This window comes from Penicillium bovifimosum, assembly GCF_028826915.1.
Source record: "Penicillium bovifimosum strain IBT 22155 chromosome Unknown utg000007l_segment0_segment0, whole genome shotgun sequence".
NCBI lineage: Eukaryota > Fungi > Ascomycota > Eurotiomycetes > Eurotiales > Aspergillaceae > Penicillium > Penicillium bovifimosum.
Genome location: NW_026622716.1, coordinates 1178205 through 1201723, shown reverse-complemented (window position 1 = coordinate 1201723; position 23519 = coordinate 1178205). Strand labels below are relative to the sequence as shown.

Here is a 23519-nt window from a genome sequence, read left to right as displayed (position 1 = left end):
CGTCTGGTGAATGTAGGACCCGCTTGTTAATTGACGTATGGGTTGAAGCTTTTGCCGGAGATTGGTAGCTAGTCTCACGTGATGATACGGCAGCTTGAACTTGTACTGCATAGACAAAAAAGGAGCGTACATTAAGAAACTGAGAAAGATTTCACAGCAGCTGCAGATCTACTCAGAATACTCTCAAATCCTCATTCCTCTCTGCTTCAGTGCTTACAAGTTACAACTCATCACAACTTCACAAGTTACCCCCATTCAATTCCCTCGAGATCCATCTTCCCAATTTCACCAATTATCACCACGTGACCACGCGTTTCCCGCGCTTCGCGTCCACTCCAACCTCTATCCCGCCCAGCTCAATTCACCAAAACCCAACAGCAATAGCAACACCAAAATAACCACCTACACCTACCATTGAAAACGACAACCCCCAAATACTCAATACATCAATTTGCAAACCCAAACACAAAAATGTCTCTCCAAACCCCCCGCATCCTCCCCTCCCACCTGCACGCCTTCCACCCCTCCTCCAGCACCGGCTCAACCACATACACCGTCCGCATCCTCGGCACCGTGACAGCGCTACACGGCAGCACGGGCACACTCACCTGCGGCACGAACGGCGATGTAACACTTATCCTGAAATCCGATGCGCGTCTGCAGGTTGGAAAGCTTGTTGAGGTTGTGGGGAAGGTTACTGATTTAGAGGGTGGAACTGTATGTTGTCCCTTTCCTTTTCTTGCGAAGATGAGAGATGAGAGGTGGGTGCTAATTGCTTGTTTAGGGATATGCACTGCGTGTTCTTGGTTCGACGGAGTGGGGTGATCCTGCTGATTGCGGTATGTATGGGGAAAAGAAATGGGAGGGGGATATACATGCTGATGCTGATTGTTACTAGATTATAAGATCTATGAGCAGGTCGTTAATGCTACGCATCGGTTTACGCCTATTTTCTACAGTGTTGAGTAAGGGGGAAATGCGGGAGGATACCTCGCTCTCTTGAGGGTTGGTTTCTTGGGAATGAAATGTTGTCATTCGGTGCTTTGGGGAGGAGATGGTCTGGAGAGCTCGTTCGCGTCTGCTCTGATTCCCCTGGTTTTTGCATTTTACATATGAGGTTATGATCAAAGCTTCTTCAAATCATTGGCATTGAGGTGCACTTTATTGGACCTTAGATATAGGATCTATGGATGTAGTTGGGAACTGTAGCTAGGTATACCGTATAGACGTATAATGGATTGGTTAGACCACCTGAACCTGCAGGTAGCCCAGCACAGATAATGGCCCAGGTTATACTGTTTACATGAAACTACAAGCTCGGAAGCATTATTATTGTAATCTTCATTCTTCTAACATAGTAATCGTAAAAGCTATCAAGATCCACAGAAGAATATCACAGCGAGAGATAGATCACTCCACTTATGTGGAATGCACTATCGGAATTCCATGGAGATACTCCAGGTCATAAGTCAACAAAGCCATAAATCAAGGCAACATTTGAGATCCGTCGGGTGTATGTGAGATTAACCCAAGACCGAACGCCGTCGCTAAAAAAAACTGCACAGAATCAAAGACGAAAGGGTTGACACAAATGGAATGGAATGTATCACTGTCTTAGACAGAGTTGACGTGTTGGCCTGAGGATTCTTCGGCCGACTGACCCTTGGATAAATCAGCAGGGTGGGCTTCCGAGCTGAAGAACCCAGAGTCAGGAATAACAATGTCATTAAAGTTGAAAGGGAGGAGGTCGGAGTTGAAGTCCTTGTCGTTGGGGTCAGAGAACAGAGTGTTAAGCAGTTCGTTCGCAGGAGCTTCATAGCTCCCGGAAGACCCAGCGGGGGAGACGTAGTCAGTTGGGAGCCATTCAGCCCAGTTGTCACCGAACTTGTCGTTCTCCAGTCCGAAGAATGTGTTGGGCTTGTCCGACCCGTCGAAGATGTCGAGGATCATTCCGTCAATGGTCTCGAATCCCTCTGGCAGACCGTCGTCGGCAGGCTGGGGCGCCAAAGCTCCTTGCTTGCCGGGAGACCTTTGCGACCGCGGCGATGACTGAAGGTTTCCATGAATTTGTTGGATTCGCTGCAGACGCTCGGCGGACAGTCGAGTTGGGGTCATGACTGAGCCAAGATCCTTGGTCTTTCGGCGGTTTGGAGAATTTGCAGGTAGAGACAAACGCTTGTCGATCGCGTTGATCCGCGGGTTGCGTCGACGGGGAGTGGGGCTTGTTGAATCAAATCCAATGGATGGACTCTCGAACAGCTCGTCGAGGTCATCTCCCGGGGTCGGTGCAAGGTTCTCCTTGTGCTGCACCGGCTTATCGCCCTTGCCCGAGGCAATACGAGGGCTACGACGCGGGGAGCAGCTGTTGACCGCAGAGGCATCAAGCTCCTTCAGTGGCCCTTCGTTGTGGGCATTTTGGAACAGCGACCTTCTCAACGGCTTGGGGGTGAGGCTGTTAGAGTCTGGGATCGGGGTAGAGCGGGCTTGGGCACGGCTCGCTGGGCTGGACTTGACAGCGCGCCGCAAGGCCTCTCTGGCGTCCTCTTTGGACCAAGTGCGCCCGGGCGTTTCCTCTGTCCCGTCCAGCTCGGCAGTGGTCGCTCGAGGGTCTCGTGGAGAATACTCCGCGTCATCATATTCTTCCATCTGGGGAGTTTCTCCCTCCGGGTTCACAGAAGACGCCTCGGTGGGTGCTGGTGACGAAGCCAGAGGCTTTTTCGGTGCGGCTTTGCTTCGAGTCCGAGTAGCAGGACAAGAATCCACGGAGCCAGTTGCGCGGCCCCTCGCCGGACGCTTCTTGTCTTTCTTGGCCGGCTTGGCTGCTCCTGGTTTGGTCCACTTGTCTTCCGGACGCATGTTTCTGAACTTGTGGAGCCACAATCCACACGGATTGCAAAAGGTCATCTGTGACCACTCTTTGTCATCCACTTCAAGACCCTTCTTGAAGATCTTAAAGCGCTGTAATTCGCCCTTTTGATTGCGGTTCACGGCCTCCCAGAAAAGCATCGAGGAACACTTCATCATCTCTTCTGCCACACTCTCGCCGCCCTCAACCGTTCTCACCCAGGCTCGGCGCCAGCTGGCAGTCTCAATGGAGCCACAATTCTCGCAATACGGCGGAATCATGCCTTCTTGAACGGCCTTATCAAGGCGAGCTCTGATGTTTTTCGGGACAGGCTTCGACGCTTGTTTCGCCTGTTTGGATGCTTGCTTCGGTTTGGCCGGCTGTTTTGACAGGTTGGAACTGGGGCTAGCTGTCGTGCACGGTAAGAAAGTAACATCCATGGGTCCAGCAGGACGACAGGGCACAATGGGGTCGCTGGCAGGAATCGGACGCAGCGTTCGTGGAACCTCAACGGGGAAAAGTTGTGGCGCCGGCGCGAGAGGCTTTGGCGCCAATCGCTGTGCACCAGAGCTTGAAGGTCTCGTTCCAGTGGCTGTGGCGGGACGAGACGTAGCGCGAGATAATGGACGTGGCGCCTGCTTCGAAGCCGGCTGCGATGGAGCATCGTCGATTGTAAGCGGGTCGTTGTTGGTTCCTTGGCCATTGCTGATGGTGCTCATTGGGGAGGTTGCCTGTACTGTCGTTCGAACAGAACGCTTCCCCTGTGTACTGCCGTGGAACTCTGCCATTCGATGGTCATCCAGGGGCATAATGGTGTCATCATCCTGGAGGTCGTCCAGCCCAGTGCTCATGAAGCCGGAGTCATTATCGAGGGTCATAGTCGGCAAGACCGGGCTTGACCTATTTGTCAACCGGCTGTCAAATACTGGAGGCGACGATGGCATGCTGAAGGACGGCTCAAATAGGCCTTGGTAGCGAGTATCATCGGGGGACTGGCCGGTGGCGTCTGTGTTGGGGATATCATCGCTCATACAGTATGGAGATGTATATGAAGGCGGACAGGAGGAAATGCTCATGGTTGATGACTCCCGCAACATACTACCAGCGGGTCGGTTGCGACGGGGGAAATCAGAAGGCCGAGATATGGGAGTGGGAGGACGGACGGGTTCCTCGGCGGAATGCTCGGCCACAAGAGCTGGGTTCACGGGAGTTGGACGGTGGATTCGTACGGAGGCGGCCGAGCTGGCCGCCACTCGTAGAGAACTTGGTTGTCTTTCGATGTTCATGTTCGACTTTCCAGGCCAGTTGGCTTGGTACACCTTCGCCCTCTTCCGGGGTGGATTCTCGGTGGACTCCTCTTCATTGCTGTCATATCCCGATTGAATAGAGCGTCTTCGGTTGTGCGAAAGCTGGCTTTGGTTGTCGCAGTCCCGCATCGAAGCGCTCGAGGATGGGCGGATCATATCGCCATGAGGAACGGTCTGCTTAGAGTATGACTGATGATATGCAGGAGTGGACACTCGACTGCCGGCATATGATTGAGAGGGCGATACCGAGCGGACCGAGCCACTGTGGTGGAAAGAGGTAAAGTCTCGCGGCGTCGAACCTTCGCTTAAGAGTTGGTGGAATCTCTCGATCCCAGTTTGATTCATTGGAGATCCATGGTCATTTTGGCTTTGGCCTCTCGAGGATTCCATCAAGGCAGGGGTTTGGCGAACGAAATTTGCCCATGATTGCGTATCTAAATCACCTACAATGGAGTTAGCAAATACCGACGCATCCCCATGCTATTTCAAGACACTCACTCTGAGAAACCGTAGGCACAGGCACCAGCCGCAGCTTGACCTCCAGTGTCTCTTGGGCACCCTTAGAGAAGAGACCATTCAACGGGTTCTTGCAGACTCGGCCGGTGATCATCGTCTTGGACTGGTTGGAGGCAGCTTCTGGCGACGAAGAGAAAGTGGCCAGCACCCCTGAGAGCATGCCTTGGCCGACAAGCGGGGTTTCGTACTCGGAATAGTCGTAGGCATAGACGGTATAATCCTTTCCTATTTGACCCACTAGCTCCGGGCTGAACAAAGAGTGCGTAAGTATCTTATTTCGATCCATTGGCCGGGAACAGACATACCTTGCGGAAACAATAGCTTGGATGCATGTCTTCAACTCGATCACTCCAACCGGGGTGTTCTCGTCCAGGTAGGCTGTTTGGATCTCAAGCACGTGAGGCCACCGAGCAAGGCAATTGGTCTTATTGTCGTTGTCGAATGTGTAGAGGACTTTCACTATAACATGGCCATATTTAGTTCTGATATCACCGGATCCCAATGGGAGTGTAGAACATACGCCTCATAGAGCGGACATCAATGCCATCCTGAGAATCCATCTCTTAAGACTTCGCGTGCCACCATGCAAGGCGGTAGAATAGGACGGTTTAGGTATGAGTTGTGAGCGTGAAAGGATTGGAAAAATGTGGAAGCTGAGAGGTGTAAGAGGAAATCGAGGGAGGTGGGTTGAAAGTATCGATCAAGCCATTCCACGTAGAATCGGGGGGTAGAACCAAAGGAGGTCTGAGCGATCAGCGGTGCATATCTAGTCTGGCCGACTGGCAACGAGAAAGGTTATGCGTAGTGGAGTGGTCCTATGCTGCAAGGTTGGAATGTCAACAATCGAGAGCTGAGCAGAGCGGAAGGAACCAAGGGCAACGCATTCCAGAAAGAATAGAGATAATCATTTGAGAGATCATAGATCGCTTCTTACCTAGAGATGGTATAACAGAATAGAGAGAGCATTCATCCCACTAGCTTGGAGGTGGAGGAAGGGGGAAGTGGGAAGAGAGAAGCCTTGCATACGCGGGTTAAGCTATCTTGAAGATCTCCAGCTTGGAACTTGTAGACCGCGACACGCGACGTGACAGCCAATCGCGACCTCGGGAAAAAAGGGCTAACTTAGCGCGACGGCCTTAATTTCAAGGTTTAGGGTGGCTAGTGTGGCTAGTGTTAATGTCTGAGGTATCCGGCTGTAAGTGTGGCTCACGCCTCGATTCCAAGGGCTGATGACCGCCTTCTTGTTTTGGAAGATTTCCAATTCTGCAGACCTTCCCACGTGATCTACCGCCTTGGTATCGATCTGAAGCTCTACAGCAAGATGGCTTTCTCACGTCAAGAACCGATCGCCCCAGACAACCCCGATCCGAATTTGAACGTCGACTACGACTCGGCGATCTTGCATCAACTCTTCAGATTCCGAGTGACGATTCTACTGACACAATGTCTACTCCCGAGCCCACAATCCAGTAAGTTGGCACTGCTATTCAAGGACCCAATCTCCGAGAACCACCAACTAACGAAAGAACAGGGAATTGCTCGCCAAGCCGCGTAGCGAGTTGACGTAAGTACACGCATCATATCTCAACAACAATATATCTCCCCCAGCGGCGCCGGTCACCGTGACAGATCAGCGATGCGTTGAGTCTCCATCTGGTGGTTACGATCAGCGGGGTCTGTCTCCGACGCCTGCATGTCCGGGAAAATCGGTGACCGCCATTCCCCTGTCACATTCCCAAGCTGCGCACAACCATATACAGTTTGAACAAAGCTAATTTGAACCCTGCGTCTCAACAGCGAGTATGAAGTCGGTCGTGTCGGTCACTACGAGCTGACCCACGGTCCTTTTTCGCTTCTTTACAACGCCTGCAACAGCGGCCAGCAGGTCCTGATCAACACTCGCGGCAATCGAAAGCTCCTTGCCCGCGTCAAGGCCTTCGATCGTCACTGTAACATGGTTCTCGAGAACGTTAAGGAAATGTGGACTGAGAAGCCCCGCGGTGGCGGCAAGGGCAAGCTCGTTAACAGGGATCGTTTTATCAGCAAGATGTATGTGCGCTATATGCGGAAAGATATCTATCCTTGGGTCTTTGTGTCTCTAACGTTTCCTAGGTTCGTGCGTGGCGACGTTGTCATCCTCGTGATGCTGGCCTAAGTGCATCTCTCAATCACTGCGATATCGCCAACTCGGCTCGAATTATATGTTGACGGACGGTGTCGTCGAATGCTCAATCGATACCCTTTGTTCTTTTTTACGGTTTTCATATGGGGTTTTTTATGGTTGCTTTTGGCTCCTTTGTACCAAAGCATTTCGGTTGTCATACTGGGTTGTTTTTTTGTTGCTTCTGGCCTGTTCTTTTTTGTACCGAAGCAATCATCGGCGGCACAATGAATGGTATGATTGAATTAGCACTTCCGAGCCGATCCAATCTACTCATGTACGAGTACTCCGGTGGTTTTTCTCTGCCACCGCTCCTCCCTCTCCGTATTAGTGCTCTGACTTTGCCGCTTTTGCTCATTGAGGGCTCAGCATAGTGATCGCTATATAAGCACTCTGACCCAGGTGCCGACTCGTACGTTCCCAGCCCCTCAGATGTTGGGCAGTCTCCCGCCATTTAGAGACTACAGCGCAACAAAAACACAATACAAAGAAAGTATTAATATATTTACATACAAAAACGACCATGATCAATGGAAACCAGTTCCAAATCCCCCAAACTACCTCACCACCCAACTAAATCCCCTCCGCAACACCCCCCAAAAACTCCGCCAACCCATAAGCCCCGGGATCAGGAACCTTCCCAATCCACTCCCCCTCCCCGCCAACATAAACACTCCTCCCCAGACTAGCCTTCATAGCCTTGGTCTCCTCCGTCCCCTTCCAAGCCGCCTCCGCCGCACCCTTTACATCCCCCGTCTTAGCCAGCGTCTCAATAAACGGCGCCAGCGCATCAACCAGCGTGCGATCCCCCTTCTGCGCCGGTGTGTACTTCGCCAGCGCAGTGAGCGAAGACTGCAGCGCACTCGCCCAGATTTCCGTTGTGATTTTGGTCGGGACGTCGGTGTTCTGCGCGAGCAGGCCGTGGGCGAGCGCGTTTAGGAAGATGGCGTAGATGGCGCCGGAGGTGCCGTCCATGACGTTTTCGACGACTGTGACTATCGAGGCGAGGGTGGCGACTATGTCGTTCGTTGGGGGGTTCGTGGTTAGGTGGGTGAGGATTGCTTCGGCGCCGCGTTTTAGGCCGACGCCGCAGTCGCCGTCGCCGACGATTGTGTCGTAGCGGGTTATGTCCGGTTCGGCTTTTATTACGCGGTTTAGACCGGTTGTTAGGGCTTTTTGGAGGGTTGAGGGGTCGACTGTGTAGGGTTTGGGTTAGTTTTGGGTTGTGGTTTTAATGGGGGAGGGGTTATTGGACTCACGTTGGAGGTTGGAGTGAATATCCTCAGCCAGATTGGATGACGTTAGCTCAACAGGCTCGTCTTTGCGGTTATCCCAGGTAGATGTGTTGACAGGCGCAGACCAGCCAACCGCCTCGGCGGGAGCATCCAGTAGCTCCAGCATAGTCTTGCCCGCGCCGACATCCTGCTCAGCCAGCTTGAGGAGCGAAATGCTGAAGCCAAGACCATTCAGACTCGTCAGGAAAGTACCCTGGATCACGCGGACCATGTTGACCTGGTAGTCGCGCTTAAGCTGGCGATAGACCTCATCGGTGATACCGGCGAGCTCGAGCGGGCTGACGCCGCCGAGGTTATTGATGAGCAGGACGAACTTATCCTCAGGCTTACGGGTGACGTAGCAGCGGTCCGGGTCGTTGTGGTCGAGCAGCTGTAGAAGCATACCCTGGACCAGCTCGACGAGGTCGAACTTCACGCGGTGCGAGCCGGGCTCGTTGTGGATGCCCATACCTACTTCGACCTCGCCGTGCGGGATCGAGTCTTCTGGGAGACCGCGGCCGGGCACGTGGACGTGCTCAAGTGATGAGCCTAGGGAGACGAGGTTGCTGTTGGCTAGCTGGGCGAGGGCGTAGACTTCGTCCAAAGAGGCTCTGTTGGAGAAGCATTAGCAAAATGATGTCTGCCCAGATGGAGAGGGATTATCGCAGTTAAAAAAAAAAAAAAAAAAAAAAACGTACCCAGCCTCCGCCAAAGCGCCAACCATCTTCAAGATCAGCACACCACCACCGATGCCCCGACGACCGACCTTACCACCCTTGACACGGCCAACGCCAACATCATCATTGATGGCAAAGAATTGCGTCGGAATACCAGCCATACGGGACTTCTCCGCCGCCATACCGAAGTTCATCACATCACCCGTGTAGTTCATGGGAATGATGAGCACGCCGTTCTCAGTTGGGACACGATCAATGACCGCGATGCGGATCTGCTCCGCAGAGGGCGAGGCAAAGATCGTGCCTGCGACTGAGGCATCGCAAAGACCGTGGCCGACGAAGCCCGCGAAGGCAGGTTCATGGCCTGAGCCGCCACCCGTCACGATAGAGACCTTGTTGGCTCTGCGGGCAGCATCTGGGCGGCGGAATATGATCTTGTTCTGTCTGTCCAGTGCCAGTGATGGGTTTGTGAGGGTAAGGGAGTTGAGCGCTGTCAGGACCAAATGGTTTGGGTCGGTGAAGAAGTGTTTGGCTGCATAGGATTAGAATCTTTGGTGGTTGCGGAGTGAGTGGGGACGATCTGAGGATGATCTGGGGTTGATCGGAGGTGGAGCGAAAACGTACTCTGCATTGTTGATCAAAAGTGGACAATATGGATTATGGAGTGGGTATATGAGATGAAAACAATAGTTCTCAATGGAATTGGACCGGGCAAGTCGTATAAATAGTCGTAGGTTATACACTCACAAGAACCAGCCGTCTAATAAAGATCGAAACAGGCGTGTACTTGGGGAGTTGCGGGGAAAAAGTGGGGGAGTTCTTGGGACTGGGTATAGACCGGGATCTATGCCGTGGGGGAGGTCAAGAAGTATAGAGACCACTTACTCTGTGAATGGGGAGATAACCTCCCTCTTTATGGCGACAATTTCATCTACTCAGACTACTCTGTAGATTGCAGTCTGACTATTTTCTTTTATTTTTTTTTTCTGCTCACATGAACATCGTGAAATCTGGGCAGCTCGGTCTGGATCTGCGGGCCGGCTTACCCTCTACGGAAATCCCGCTATACATTCCCTGATGTTCTACACGGAGTATCTAACAGGTTTATTTCCAGGGAAGGCCGAATGCATTTCTCGTGCGAGATACTACTGTGTACTACCTACAAGTACAGACATATATGCATCTCAATTGAGTAGGTTTGCCGGCATTCCTAGAAGCACCTACCACCTCTTAGATGTTTAACAAACAGATCTTCATATGTGATTCAGTTGATAGTGGAATAGGTACGGAGTACATAATTCATATTTAACGACCGAGATCGCCGGAGTTCGAGCTGATCTCAATCAATTACATCGAGATGATTTCCGTTTTCAACGTCAATGACAATCATGTTGCCACGGGGCCAACGGGGATACCGCAAGTTCGCAACTTTTCTAAGTGGAGACACATCATGGGACCTGAAAAAAAAAGAAAAAGAAAGAGAAAGAAATAAAGATCTACAACAGTACGCAAGGACATACGAGGAAAGCCTGAAAGGGCTGGGCATCCCCAAAATCCGGTGCTGTCAGATCCAGGGGGGTGGAGTGTTCGCAGGTCATTGGGGGGATGTTCATGATATCCATTCAGTCGGGGCTGTGGAGATCAGGCAATTCTCCGTCGAATCGGGATAATCGAAGGATAGTCACGTTGATGTACGCAGTAAGGTAAAGATATTCTTAGCCCTAGTCATGTAGGTACGACCGTACGGAGTATATTATGCTAGGTTCAATGTCAGGTGCCTACCTAACGTTATCACACATCCCCACACTAGCAACCACAACGCATCAACGCACTCAATTCTCGGCATTCATGTCTCCAGAGTCCAGACCCTCGAGCTCTCCCCGTATTGGGATCACCTGAATTAGCCATCGGCACTGGCCGAGCCTCCGAGGTGGGACCGGAGCTACTCCGACTTCTATGGTTATTCAGCTTATTCTTTACTTTGATACCAACGACCGACGAACAACTCGGCATTTCCCGAGGGCCCGGGAATACAGTCTAGTGGACACTGTCTACAATGTTGAGAGCACAGATGGAATCTCGTAGACATCCTTCGGCCCATCCGCCGAAATTCAGCTACAAAAGTGCAATGAGCTGACCCCCACGCCGGAACTGAGAAGTCCACTTCATAGCAAGATCATAGCAAGAGATAGGAAAACGGAATAGAAAATCCAGATGTGTTCATTCAGTGGATACAGTAAGCGCACTCAAAACAGACCATGCCTTATGCCATGTAGCTATATTGATTCGTGCCTTCTTTGCGCTCAATATACTCCTTCTCGATCAACCTGCGGAGGAACAAAAGGTTAGCTTCCATCGAATACAGCCCTCAGGATGCAATACATACTTTTCAATCTCTCCCTTGATCTCCGCGGGCTGAAGAACACCCCGACTCTTGGTGGCACTGATCACCTCCGAGATCAGCTCGGCATGGCTAAGGTTTTTGCGGCTCTTCATGATGCGCACAATAGCCGCTTGTGTCTCGAAATGGCGATCGGCAGCTACCCGCTCGTGCGTCGTCTTGGTCTCCTCCTTGGTCTCCTTCAATTGGATCTGATTGATCTTGATGCGGAGTTGTTTGTCGCTGAAATTGGCATTGTATGAGAATTGGTCGGTCGGGTTCACGTCCTTGCCCTTGGGGGTCTTCGTGAGGACGCGGTACTTGGCGCATGCTAGTGACTGGAGAGTCCGCGTCAACTCCGGGTACGCTGGGTACGACGTTAGTTGGGAACTGTTCATAGTTTAGGTGCTTCTGCTCTGGAAACAACTTACACAAGCCGGTCGCTTCTTGGATCTGGGAGTACTGCATGCTTTCACCGTCGGGGATATCATTAAAGAGCAGCAACACGATGGCCTGGAACGAGCTGACCACCAGATTCTTCTTGCCAAGGGGGAAGTTTGCGTTCAACTGACAATGCGCCAGCTGATGCTTCCAGGTGAGCTTCCGCCCTGTGTGTTTAGTATGGTAGAATGACTCAAATCGGTTGATCGAGCGTGCAATAATAGATGGGATCCGCACGGGAATATCGGGATAGGACGGCCATGAGGCGGCAGACAGCACATTGACTTCGAATTCGAAGGGAGACCGGCCCCCTCGCTCCTCCTGCTGAGACCGTTTGAAGGCTGTCATTTCATCCGCAGCGGTGTCCATGTCGTTGAACATGGACTCGAGATTGTGAGTGAAGCTTGAGCCACATTCTATCCAATGTCAGTACGAGCGCATATCGGTAGCATTTTCGATGCAACAAACCGTTCTTTAAACGAGCCAACATGCTCTTTTCCGCATCATTACTCGCGCTGCGTTTCATCAAGAGACGCCGGGCCAGATCATTCTTGTAAAAGGCTTCGAAGACAGCCTTTCCATGTACAAAACGGAAAAGGTCGAGAACTTGATCCAGCTGCCGGTCCAGTTCGGCATCGTCAGAAACTAGGCTAACCTCCTCGGGTTTCCGGCCTGGTGGCAGCTTGTAGCCGCCTTTGAGCAGCCGATCCACGTATTTGGCAATCATTTCGCCTGACTTGGGGTTGTCTGTGCCGCCTGTAGACTCCATCTTCTTTCCCTTGTTCATAAAGACACCAAAGGCTTCCCGGAGCACATGGCCCAAGTCCTCATCTGACTCGAAAGCAGTGATCCAAATATCATTGACCTTCTGTTTGAATTGGAGGAGCTCACTGATCATGTCGACCTCTTTACCTTGATCAAACAAGATATCTTCACCTTCTTGGATGATGTAATTCCTGAATGCGGGCTTCAGCTCGAGCCTGAGACCTTTTCGTTCGAGTAGACCGTAAAGTTGTTTCAAGGCAGTATTGTTGCCGGCTCGCATCAAATCAAGAACCTCCTTTTCACCCGTCAACAGCCCCGTTCGCTTTGTGACTAGAGTCTCGTCCAGGAGCTCGGATAGTTTAAGCTTTGTACTTCGGTTGAAAGAAAACAGTCCGCACCGCTCCACTTCGCGTTCAATCAACCGATGAGCATTTTCGACGTATGCGGCGAGGGTTCCTGACGCCTGCTGTTGAGACCAAGCATTCACATACTTCTCAGACTCGGCCATGAACAGAGGCTCGAAGTCACTGGTATAGACATCTAGGTTGTGGAACAGCGCCATAGCCTCTCTTAACAGATTTGAATCTGCTAGGGCCTTTGTATCCGCATCTCGATCAGCAGCGATTAGATCATAGGCGCCGTTCAAAATCTTTGGCTTTAGACTGGCGTCAGAGAAGATGTACAATCGGAATTGGATCAACCCCATCTCAAGGATAGTCGGATGTCCTTTTGAATGCAAGAGGAACGACTGATCGAGGTAATAGAAGATCCAGCGGATGGTAACCTGACAGACAAGGAAAGTCAGCGGTGAACTGTATTATCAACGACTCCATGCCACATACCAGCTTTGCACGCCAGGCCGACCAGGCCTCAATCACCGCCCGCAATGCGTCAACATCAGTACTACCTCCAGCCCTATTAAGGAGATTCTTGCGCATGTTCCCACTGACAAACTCCTCTTTGCACCGATCCTGCAGCTTGCTTGCCAACAAAGCCGCCCTTCCCTGGCGGCAAACGTTCTCCCCACCTTTGTACAGCTCTTCCAGCGAGCTCTCCGGCTTCCTGTCATTGAAGATCGCCGTCAAAGCCGCCTCAAATTGCTTCCACACCTTCTCAAAATATGCATCTTGGTTGAGCCGCGGACCAGAACGGAGGTTCTTGACAACGAGCTTTTTCGCACCGGTGTGAGGAGAGAAGGGGTTCTGACGAGCATTCGTGTTTAATCCCGGGGTTCTGGCAGGCCCGTTTGATCCAGGTAACCCCCGGCCAAGCGCAGTGCCCTGTCTAGGCGGAGACCCGGAAATCGGATACATCGTATGCGAGGCTGTGTTGGTTGTGGAGGATGAATGCGGGGGAGAGGGTGACAGACGAGATCGCTTCTGGGATTTTGGATTATTCGGTTCAGGTGTGTGTCTCCCGGAGAAGTGCTCGGAGATGGTTCGTTGTGATCGCGGCTGCGATGGCTCTCCTTGATCAGAAAGCTTCCTCTTGCCTGATGATTGGCGCTTACCGCTCTGCTCGGTGTCGCCTCTGGAGATCTGCTGCATCTACCCGGTTCAGCCCGATAGGGATTTGGGGCTCTGGTTGGATTAGAAATAGTATTAGTGACCGAGCAGGAAGTGACGGGATTGTAGTTGAGGGGAATCGACGTTGCAGCTGGGCAGTTTGGCTCCGCACGGCGATAAGATACGGAGCACGGAGCACTATTCCATTTAGCGTTTAGTCTGAACCGTCGAGTCCACCTCTATCTTAGTTCCTATAGTTAACTATCGGGCTACTACTATTGTCGACTTATTTGGTGATTTATACGTTCTATGCCTTCCTCTCATAGTTATCTACCGCTAACAGTAACTTCTAAGTTACTAAGTATTACTAATTTACTATTCGCAAGTTTCCAGTTCTCACATATGACTTGACAGGCTTATGTTGGAGTTGTCCGGCTCAAACATCCTTTGGCGTGTTCCAATCTGGCAATACTTTCTTCTCCAAGACTGTATCTGGTGGCATCATACCTAGATTATGACTTATGAGATGACTTAGTCCCCTTGGTAGGTGCTATGCCCAATCTTGGGTGTAAATCCGGGCACAGATGCCTAGTGGACCGAGAACGACAGGACCTCCGGGCAGAGCTCTAATATATGGGCGACTACGAGAACTAATCACAGTAAGTTTACAAGTAGTAAATAGATAGAACACTACAGTTATGTATATCATTGGACGCATTCAACAATGCAATGCTGGTAAGTACACATCATCAATGTAATATCCAGAAGACCGTAAACGAACTTTCTGCTCATAAAAGATGCCAGATGGTGAGTGCAATAAGGATTCATGAAGACGGCATAAGCTCATAAAAGCATAAAAGCATAAAAACAAACCCAATCAATCCACCCGCGGGGGACTCCGTGATTTCTTCCCCATAGGACTGGCGCTGGTTCTGAAGATTCCATTAGCTTCTGCTTCGTTCCCCTAAATCACTGCACAGCCAGACCGGCCAGGGGGAACATACGATCGTCGGCGCTCGCCTTCTTTACGGAATCCTTCAATAATCTTGGCCATCTCTTTGCGGGATCCACTGGCATCGATCTTCCGCCCTCCAAGGCTCATACTCACCTTCTCACGTGCACTGGCCATCAGTAGCCGCTTCAGGAGTAGGTGCCGCATGTTCATGCACACAAAGACGCCGCAATCGCTGCCGCCGTCTTGCTGGGGAGAGTCGTTCAAATGTAGGAACCGGATGGGTATGTTCAAGAGGTATCCGAATTTGCGTGTCACGGTATCTGCTTCCCAGACATTTCCTTGGTATAACGAATCATAGTGAAATGCAATGCGGTCAACAACGGAGATCAGTAGAAGGGACCAGTGTGTGCCTCCTTCTGCTTGGCTGACGTTGCGGCAGTCGTTGATTGGGAGAAAGACATGGGTGGCTCGACTGAAGTCCGGGAGTGCTTCACGGAGGGTGCGAGGATCGGGGGTCTGGAGGATCATGAAGCACATGCTGGGGCGGAGGAGAATGATGTTGGAGTTCTTGTACTTGGTAAGGAATTCGTGCTCGAGGTATCTAGAGCAAGCAAGTTTGCGATCAGTGCTATGTTCGGCGCTGTGCAAGTATGACTGACTCGACGTCGGGGACTTACTCCTCCCAAAATGAGATGATCTATGACAAATTAGCTCAGGTGCCCCAGCCAAAAGGATAGTGTTGCCATTCAAAACCCACGTTATCTGTGAGCCAATCGTCCTTGAGGGTTTGCATGTCCTCTCGTGTCACTGCAGGCTTGTTAGCCATCTGGAATCGGGGTGGTCACTTCGGGCTTGTTCGCATACATCGCACGTCATAATCTATTAGCAGCCGATATCACCCTGTCAGTATACCCATCATATCACCCAGACAAGGTTCTGGTCATGCACTCACAGCTCAGAAAGGCATCATCTGGGTTCAACTGCGCAAATCAGTACTTGCGCCACCAATATCAATAATGACGTCGCCTCGAGTGAAACTCACCTTGTCACCAAACCGCCCACGCACCTTGCGCAATTTGTTGAGGCCACCATCCAGCATGATGGCGATATGCTATGTGCGATGAAATCGATTGGAGAAACGAGAATATTCTGCTGAATTATCAATGCCGCGAATGCCGCGGTATGAAAGCAATAACTGCGCCACAGTCGAGACCGCGCAATGAGTGGGATGTTCTGATGAGAGCTAAGACAGACTCCACAAATCGCGGTTGATGAACGGGGCAGATCTTTGTGCAGAACTTTGTGCAGCACTCGAGTTCGAAGGAACGCCCACGTTAGACAAAATGAGATGAGATATCAGGATGCTGTGGCAAGCAAGCTAGGAGGCAAAATGGACGTTGGCAATGTCCCAAATAACGGACTCGAATGTTCGTACCCCCCGTTTCTGCGCTGCAGCGCCTGAGTGGGACCGGTTGGGACCTCGGGATTGGGCGGGTTCTCGGAGGGGGAGGCCGTCAGCCTTATGGGTGGCGGAGAGAAGAAGGGGGGCGTGATATGGTGACGGGGTCTGGATGATGCGATTCTGAGATTCTCAATGGCGCTCGGGAGGTAATGTTTGGTCGGGAAAGCAGTCGTGTAGATTAGGTAGTGGCCGTGCAGAGGGTTGAAGATCACCCGAGAAGGAATGAATGCATGGACCAAGACTGTTGTTTGCTGCTACTGGGACAACGGGATAGGGAACACGGAAGAAATGGAGGTGACAAATATATGCGGAGTTATGTATTTATGAGAACGCAAGATAACAGACAAAATGCTCAAAAGAACTTGACTCAGGCACTTCCAAAGTTCCAGGTAGGACTGATCGGGCGTCACATGCGGGGTCACATGATGCTGCCTCGTATATAGAGGAGACAAAATTGAGCTGTTACGACAACATAGACGGGCAATACTGGGCAAACTGCGAGATATCGTATACCTGAGCGCTCAGTTCATATCAGGGCTTAAATGGTCTGTAGGATATCACTAGAAACACATTGCATTCATAAAAATAGGGGTATCTAAAAGTACATCCCAGAGCTCCAGTATCGGAGCAAGCTCAGAGCCTCAGATCATGCGATGTGATGGGATGGAGATGAGCAACTGGGGGAAATTGAAAGAAATCAGGCAATAAAGATGAAAGCAAGGATCGCAATGTAACAACAAAAAGAAAGGGAAAACATGACCATAAATCATCAGCATGAGGTGGCGTCGAACGGAGTCAGACCCTGAAAGTAGAGAAGCAGACGAGGCAAGAAGGTAGCAACGTTGCAAAGCAGTGCAGTCACTTATGTTTTTGCCTCGGTCTCACGTATTAGTTTGGAAATATGGAAACATGATCTGGAACAGAAAGCGAAAAGAAACCGTGAAGGTGACCCTGTAGTCTTCTGTAGTCAACATCAAACAAGGACTTTTTTCTGTCTTTTGTTTTTGTTGGAGATTTGGTCTTCCACATCTCATAGAATCTCGCAGTAGATTGAAAATATGGCATCAGAGTCTTGGTTCAATCGTCAATTTTGACAACGTGTCGGTTCCAGATCCATCCCACTGTGCGCGTGCTATCGTCCTGATTGCGAGCAAGCCAGAGCTCGCCCTTCTCTCCGATGATGTCAAAGACATCCCCGCTAACATAGGTCAGATAAGGATAACCACCCTCTGTGCGAGTCTCGATGTTAAAGTCACAAACGCTAGCGGCGCAGAACAACGTCGCAGGCCCCGTGAGAGAAGCACTGCGTTCACCAGGCGGATAGTTATCGATTGGCGTATCGGACATGGGCATGGCGGACGAGAAAAATCCCGAGTATCGATCAGTAGGGGAGGTTGGTGCATTGCTGGAGTGCGAGGAGCTGATGACATCCGTGAGGAATGGTGTGTCCAGGCTAAGTCTCGGTAGGCTTGGGAAAGGTTCGACATCGCTAGTTCGAGGAGGCGCAGGAGAGCTGGTGACTTGTTGCAGCAGTTGGTTGGGAGTATCGGAGACAACTCGGCCAGAGAAAATGGAATCGGCGCGATAACGGCTGCTGCGTCTGGACTGGTCTTCCATCAGGGGGGACTGGTATGATTGGCTGCCAACGCTGAAATCACGAGAGACTTTTGGTGAATCTGAGGTCATGGACCCAGATCGTCGCGCACTGGAACTGTTGACAGTGGAAGGACGGCGAGACGACATGGGATTATGCTCACGCTCCGTGGGCGAAACAGGCACCAGATTAAGCGAATGGGCGAGCAGCGATCCGTTGCAAGAGGTTAGCTCTTCCACTCGAGCCTCCATCAAGATGTGTTCACTATTGAATTCACCAATGAGCCTCTCGAGGTCGCTGGGGAACAAGTCCACATGGACTCCAATCTTTTTCTGCAGTATGCTATACCACACAGTTTGAATCTCGATGAAGTTCTTCAAAGTTGCTTCCATCAGTTTAGAAGTCAACGCATAGAGTCTAGGCAATTCATCTTTCAAAGTTTCGTTGAGAGCCAAGAATTGCTCGCCTTGATCGGTGGTCTTTTTGTCAGGCTTGTCGCCGCGGTCCTGAATGGCTTTGTAGCGTGCATATTCAGGGAGTCGCTTGTCACGCTTTCTCATGACCCGCTGGGGTGCATTGTAAAGTCCGAGAAGTTCAACCATCGGTTCGATAACCGTTTTGCGGACGACGGCAAGCTGCGGGAAAGGTTAGCAGGCTGACTAGAATATACATAAGAACGCGGCTCGGCTTACATGTTCTGGAAGGGCAGTCGTCACAATATCGTGCACTGTCATCTTGAATTGGCGCCACTTGGCCTCCAGCTGTGGGTAGGGAGATGGAGACATGCCAATGATGTCTGCAATGGAGTCGGCATACTCATTGAATTGGTTCACATAGAGTTGCACATCCCGGGAATAACTCTCAACGTCTCGCATGACCACCTGCAACTGGAAGTAGCCGTCCCCAAGCTTCTGCGCCAGAGAATCATAGACTTTGTCCTCAAACAAGTCGGAGAGGCCAACTTGCTGTCGGAACTTTTCCGTGCGGCGACCAAAGGCTTTAGACAGACCAGCACGCACATCAGACTGGTTGCGCTTTCGACCGACAGCTTGGCCTACAAGTTCTGCCCGCTTCTTCATCGCATTGATACGATGAGAAACATTGGTGACCTCCTCCAGTGCAGCGGCAATCATCGCCCGGTCTGGGTGGTCGTTTGGCGTAGACTCCAGCAGGTCGCGTAGAATGAGAGGGTATTTCAAGATTCTTTGCACCGGTTTAACGAGCAAAGAGTCCAAATCCCAGGCAGTTGTGAGATCGTGTGCACAATTCCGACATTCGCTCAGCCAAATCCCTACATTCGGGATGCGCTGCAAGGCCTGAAGTTTTTTGTTTGCAGAATCGTGGTTTTTCAGGTAATCCGTGTACACCTTTTCCATCTGTGTCATATAAGTGACAAATACCTGGCCGACAGATGTGGCGCGATCCTTTTCAAGATCCGACATCCCTTCGTACTCCGATCTTTCATTGGTTTCCGAAGGCATGGGATCAACAGCTTGGTTGGTGCGGCTGCGTTTGCTGGTCCATCGTTGAGACGCTGGCATGACGTATATGCTTCTAGCCGCTTGCTTGAGATGATACAAGAAAGTGTCGGAGAAGTTCGCGATTTGATCGGAATTGCCAAAGAGGATTTTGACATCATCAGCCTCCAACAGCGTATTCGCGGTGCTCTTGTAGATGTCCTCAATGACCATCATATCATGGCCAAAGGTATGCTCAGTATCTACCAGTTCTTTGATGATGTGACGCCGCTTCTTTAGACGTTTTTGCTCTGGAGAGGGTGACATCTTCGTCCCAGCCTGCACAGTTTGCTCTGTGGACGGAGCAAGCGACGTGGCGGAGGAACCAGCAGCTGCAGGAGATTGCAGAGATTCTAAGCGAAGAAGAGAAGAGTCCTCACTGCTACCAGGACTGTGCTTCGCATCTCTAGGAGCAGTCTGGATACTGCGGTTGAGTTCAACATGACCTGAGCCTATGAGCGAATCTCCACTGGCATCAAAAGTTGAGTTTGTCGATGGCGGAAGGAGTGTTGATGCCGAAGGAAAAGGAACAGAAGCGATGCTTTCGACGTGAGACTCGGTGCCAAAGGACAATGCATTGTTGTTGTTTGTGCTGGTAGCACCAGCGTCTTTGGTTGTTGAAGACACCACGCGGGGTGTGAGCACTCCGTCAGTACGCATACCATCAACCTCAGCACTTGGGGTAACAGCGCCGTCTTCAGCCGCAATTCGCATCCAATCCATGATAGAGGGAGATGCGTGTTCCCAATCATCACGCCCCACTAAGCTCGCTGTGTGTGAGTGCCTAGCGGAAACGGGGACATCCTGGAATCCTGGCACGACGACCGGATCGTCGGTCAAACTATCAGGCCGGCCTTCGTTATGTGCATCTGTAGGATGAGATCGGGGCTCTGCAGGAGGAGCCTGTATTGCCGAGGTAATGTTGTAGTTCCTGCCTCGTGTCAACTCTTCGAGGTAGAGTTGAGTGACACGCTTTGAATCCCATCTACCCAGCCTCGCCAACTTCGGAGGAGTAGAGAAGTAATTGGTGCTATAATTACCAGATGTCTGAAGTGTGTTCGGCCCCATAACACCATGGTCCTGAATTGGAGCCGACGATTGTTCATCCGCTATGGAAGCAGGTCTTGTTGAAACGGCTGAACAAGTCTCAGTAGGTGGTTCCGTCTCACGGCCATGAAGAAGGAAATCATCACCGCTCTCATCACATTGCTCGTCACAGGTGGAATTCTGGTTTTGCACCGAGGACCATGAGCCGATGCTCCATCGGGTGTTCATCTTGTCCTGAGACTGTTGTGCTGGCGCACGGCAAGGATCTTGAGTATTAGTACTACTAGATGAATTGTAGTAGGTCGTATCTCGAAGCATGATCTGAATGGACTCCCTGTCGTCGTTTTCTGAGAGGCTGCAGTCGGGTTCGTCGCAGGAGTCATCGCTCGGGCTGGACTCGCGAATTTGCATGATTTGACTGAGAAGAGTGCGATGAGAGACACTGGGGTTTCGTTGGAGCAGGCCGGACTGCGGCTCCGGATCAAAAGTGGTGACATGGGTCTCATCAGAGCCTGTCGTGGTAGCCGACTGTGGCCGGCCATCATTTCCAGGTTGGACATCACCTGAAGTTGTTGAATTTACGCCCTGTGTAAAGCCAAGAGTGGGAGAGTCCATCGTTGTGTGCGGAGCTGCCGTCTCCGACGTCGATACGACGGTGTTGAGCTGCAGCCGGGGAGTGACGCCGACCCCGTTCTCCTGATATTCGACTGAACTTCCCGGCTCTTTGACTATGGTAGCCATTTCATCGGCCGTGGCGTTGGTCACCGCCAGACTTGGGTTACTTGGGTGTGCATCCGCTGGGTATTTGGTATTCTCATCCGCTTTTTGGTCTCGCACCAAAGCGGGGCGATGAGGCTCGGCAGCAGCGGATCTGATTTCCCTTCTTTCATTCTTAATTTCCTGAACACTTGAATTGGTTGTGTGTCGATTGATTGCCTGCTGAATATGCCGGCGACGAGCATCAAAATCAACCTTGCCCAATTCAGGTAATTTGCGCTGAGGCCGAGACCTTGAGTCGTTAGAATTGGCGTGTTTTTGTATATTCAACACGGTGTCTCCGACCTTGGAGCGCGGGGACACCAAGGCACCATGTGAAACGGGTTGTCGGGGCCGTGAGCTGCGCAACTGAGGTGACTGTTTGGCGGGCGGTTCAGTGATGTAGGCTTGGAGTCGCCGACTGGATTCAGATGTTTGATTATGGATTCGGCCACTCGTTGGATCTCGTCTGGGACGGGAGCTTGTCGCAAACGAGGTGGGATCATCTGAGGGCATGCGGGGAGGACTGTGTTTGGGGGACGGAATAGGAAGGCGGCTACTGCCTTTAGGCGGCGAAGTAATGGCAGCAGATCGGCTGCTGAAGGTCGGGTTGGAGGAAGGTGATAAGCTTTCGGGACCGGAAGCAGTGATAAGACGGTGTGAGTAGATAGGAATGCGAGACTTGGAATTGGGACTGTCCGGGGGCGAGCCGTGACCGGGCTTAGCCCGCTGCAAGGGCGCGGGTACTGCCATTTCAGGAGTCCACGGATCTGCAAGGGGTTCTCTTGTTGTATGCAAATCGCTCAGATTTCTGCGATGGTTGCCGGTGTTTCTTATCCCGGCGTGAACCGCCTCCAGAGAAGTCGTGTGTCCGAGATACCATGCGGTGGGGGTAAGCGGTGGTTTGGCAGAGTACTGATCGTGTGGCTCGAGGGATGATGGATTCGGGCTTGGAATACTTCCATCCGACCCGCGACGTTGCAGCCGCGAGATAGCACTGTTGTTGACTTTCGTGTCTATCGACAATAGTTCACCAAACAGTGATCGGCGAGGGTGAGATTTCGGGATTCGTTGAAACAAAGGCGGCGGGATACAATCGTTCGCGCTCAGAGACGGCTCGAATTCCTCGGTCCCCGGAGATGAGGGCGTCGAATCAATTGGCGCTCGAGGATGGCTAGTGATCGAATCTGGTAGCGAATCGCGATACTGAGAACGCCGTGGTAAAGCACGGTGTCGCTCGCCGTCACCACTCCCAGCAGGACTCACTGTCCTCGAAGTTGGACCTGAAGGTAGAGGAAGGACCTGGTCGGAAGTCTTGTTGAACCTGTTGATAAGTTCCTGGGTCGAAGGTTGTCGTGATCTCGTGTGGTTCGAAGGAAACGCGGGTACGGTGGCAGAGGGTTCTCCTAGTGTTGGGGAATCCGAGATTGAACGATACGGTTGACGTCTGGTGCGCGATGACTGCAACATGTTTGTTGGCAGGGACGACACTCTGTCACCGGCTGTAGGATGATCGGCCGGCGCCATGCCCGTTCTAACACCCCCGGAACCTTCACTTACATTGGAGGAAGTGCCTGACAGGGCCCCACGCTGGCGATAATAATCAGCAGGGTCTGGGGACTCCCGTCCTCTACGATCTTCCAATGGATCGCCCGACGACAGGTGATTGGCGGAAGTGTGGAGATTATGAAGTGGGTCGAAGCCTGACGGCAGCGGAGAATACGTGGTCGGTGATCGTGCCTGAGGGGAAAAAGAGACGGTCGGCGAGTCAACTAAAGAAGCGGCAGTGTGGTCATGGGTAGATTGGCCAAATTCTGGCGCCGGCGATTGTCGCCCAAACGATGGCGGCTCGCAATGCCGGATATCAAAACCCTGCTCGTCACCGCCAGACATCTTGCATGCTTCAGGCCGACAGGTCGACGTGGACTGGTCGCGGCCTTTCGATTCTGGGCGGGTTAAGCTGGTGCGTTGTTCCGGGATGGTCGCCCAACGGGAATGTCGCAGGTGAGCCGACTCAGGCTACAAAGCAATCCTCTCGGGTGGCGCACCCCATCCAGCGTTCATATTTGAGACACTCGTCAATAGCACACCAACTTTCGAGGGGAAATCTCCCCCGCCAAAACAAATAAGGAAGGTTATTTGAATGGAGTTCGGATCGGAGGAGTCGGGGAAGGTAGAAACAACGATCGGCCAGTTGCCGAAAGGTGTAGCTTGTGGTGCGGGATGGAACGAATAGGAGAATCGAGGTCGTGACTGGCGTTGGGTCTAGCAATAACGGACGCTGATAGGTGACGAGTTTGGTAGTTGAGGGGTTTGA

At 51.7% G+C, this 23519-nt stretch overlaps 7 protein-coding genes across 7 annotated transcripts; 2 read left to right on the top strand and 5 right to left on the bottom strand.

The window, feature by feature from the left end:
* Positions 1-471: 471 nt before the first annotated feature.
* N7515_009367 (putative ssDNA binding protein Ssb3) lies at positions 472-969 on the top strand (the record flags this gene model as incomplete). Its single annotated transcript, XM_056670111.1, has 3 exons — positions 472-717; positions 785-839; positions 899-969. 3 exons carry the CDS (start codon positions 472-474, stop codon positions 967-969), a joined length of 372 nt encoding a protein of 123 aa, XP_056517910.1.
* A 645-nt stretch (positions 970-1614) lies between these two features.
* N7515_009366 (putative GATA transcription factor (Ams2)) lies at positions 1615-5228 on the bottom strand (the record flags this gene model as incomplete). Its single annotated transcript, XM_056670110.1, has 4 exons — positions 1615-4595; positions 4651-4916; positions 4974-5127; positions 5189-5228. 4 exons carry the CDS (start codon positions 5226-5228, stop codon positions 1615-1617), a joined length of 3441 nt encoding a protein of 1146 aa, XP_056517909.1.
* Positions 5229-6111: 883 nt separating this feature from the next.
* Positions 6112-6823, top strand: N7515_009365 (mRNA splicing protein SMD2; the record flags this gene model as incomplete). The annotated part of the gene is made up of 4 exons (XM_056670109.1): positions 6112-6137; positions 6200-6232; positions 6466-6717; positions 6781-6823. 4 exons carry the CDS (start codon positions 6112-6114, stop codon positions 6821-6823), a joined length of 354 nt encoding a protein of 117 aa, XP_056517908.1.
* A 579-nt stretch (positions 6824-7402) lies between these two features.
* N7515_009364 (uncharacterized protein) lies at positions 7403-9411 on the bottom strand (the record flags this gene model as incomplete). Its single annotated transcript, XM_056670108.1, has 4 exons — positions 7403-8025; positions 8089-8714; positions 8802-9312; positions 9405-9411. The coding sequence occupies 4 exons, from the start codon at positions 9409-9411 to the stop codon at positions 7403-7405; spliced, it is 1767 nt and encodes a 588-aa protein (XP_056517907.1).
* Positions 9412-11043: 1632 nt separating this feature from the next.
* Positions 11044-13913, bottom strand: N7515_009363 (cullin family protein; the record flags this gene model as incomplete). The annotated part of the gene is made up of 5 exons (XM_056670107.1): positions 11044-11107; positions 11167-11527; positions 11592-12017; positions 12070-13150; positions 13209-13913. 5 exons carry the CDS (start codon positions 13911-13913, stop codon positions 11044-11046), a joined length of 2637 nt encoding a protein of 878 aa, XP_056517906.1.
* An 835-nt stretch (positions 13914-14748) lies between these two features.
* N7515_009362 (Ulp1 protease family protein) lies at positions 14749-15925 on the bottom strand (the record flags this gene model as incomplete). The annotated part of the gene is made up of 7 exons (XM_056670106.1): positions 14749-14803; positions 14876-15427; positions 15504-15523; positions 15584-15633; positions 15691-15705; positions 15779-15806; positions 15869-15925. 7 exons carry the CDS (start codon positions 15923-15925, stop codon positions 14749-14751), a joined length of 777 nt encoding a protein of 258 aa, XP_056517905.1.
* Positions 15926-17365: 1440 nt separating this feature from the next.
* Positions 17366-23095, bottom strand: N7515_009361 (putative Rho guanyl nucleotide exchange factor; the record flags this gene model as incomplete). The annotated part of the gene is made up of 2 exons (XM_056670105.1): positions 17366-18517; positions 18575-23095. The coding sequence occupies 2 exons, from the start codon at positions 23093-23095 to the stop codon at positions 17366-17368; spliced, it is 5673 nt and encodes a 1890-aa protein (XP_056517904.1).
* Positions 23096-23519: the final 424 nt, after the last annotated feature.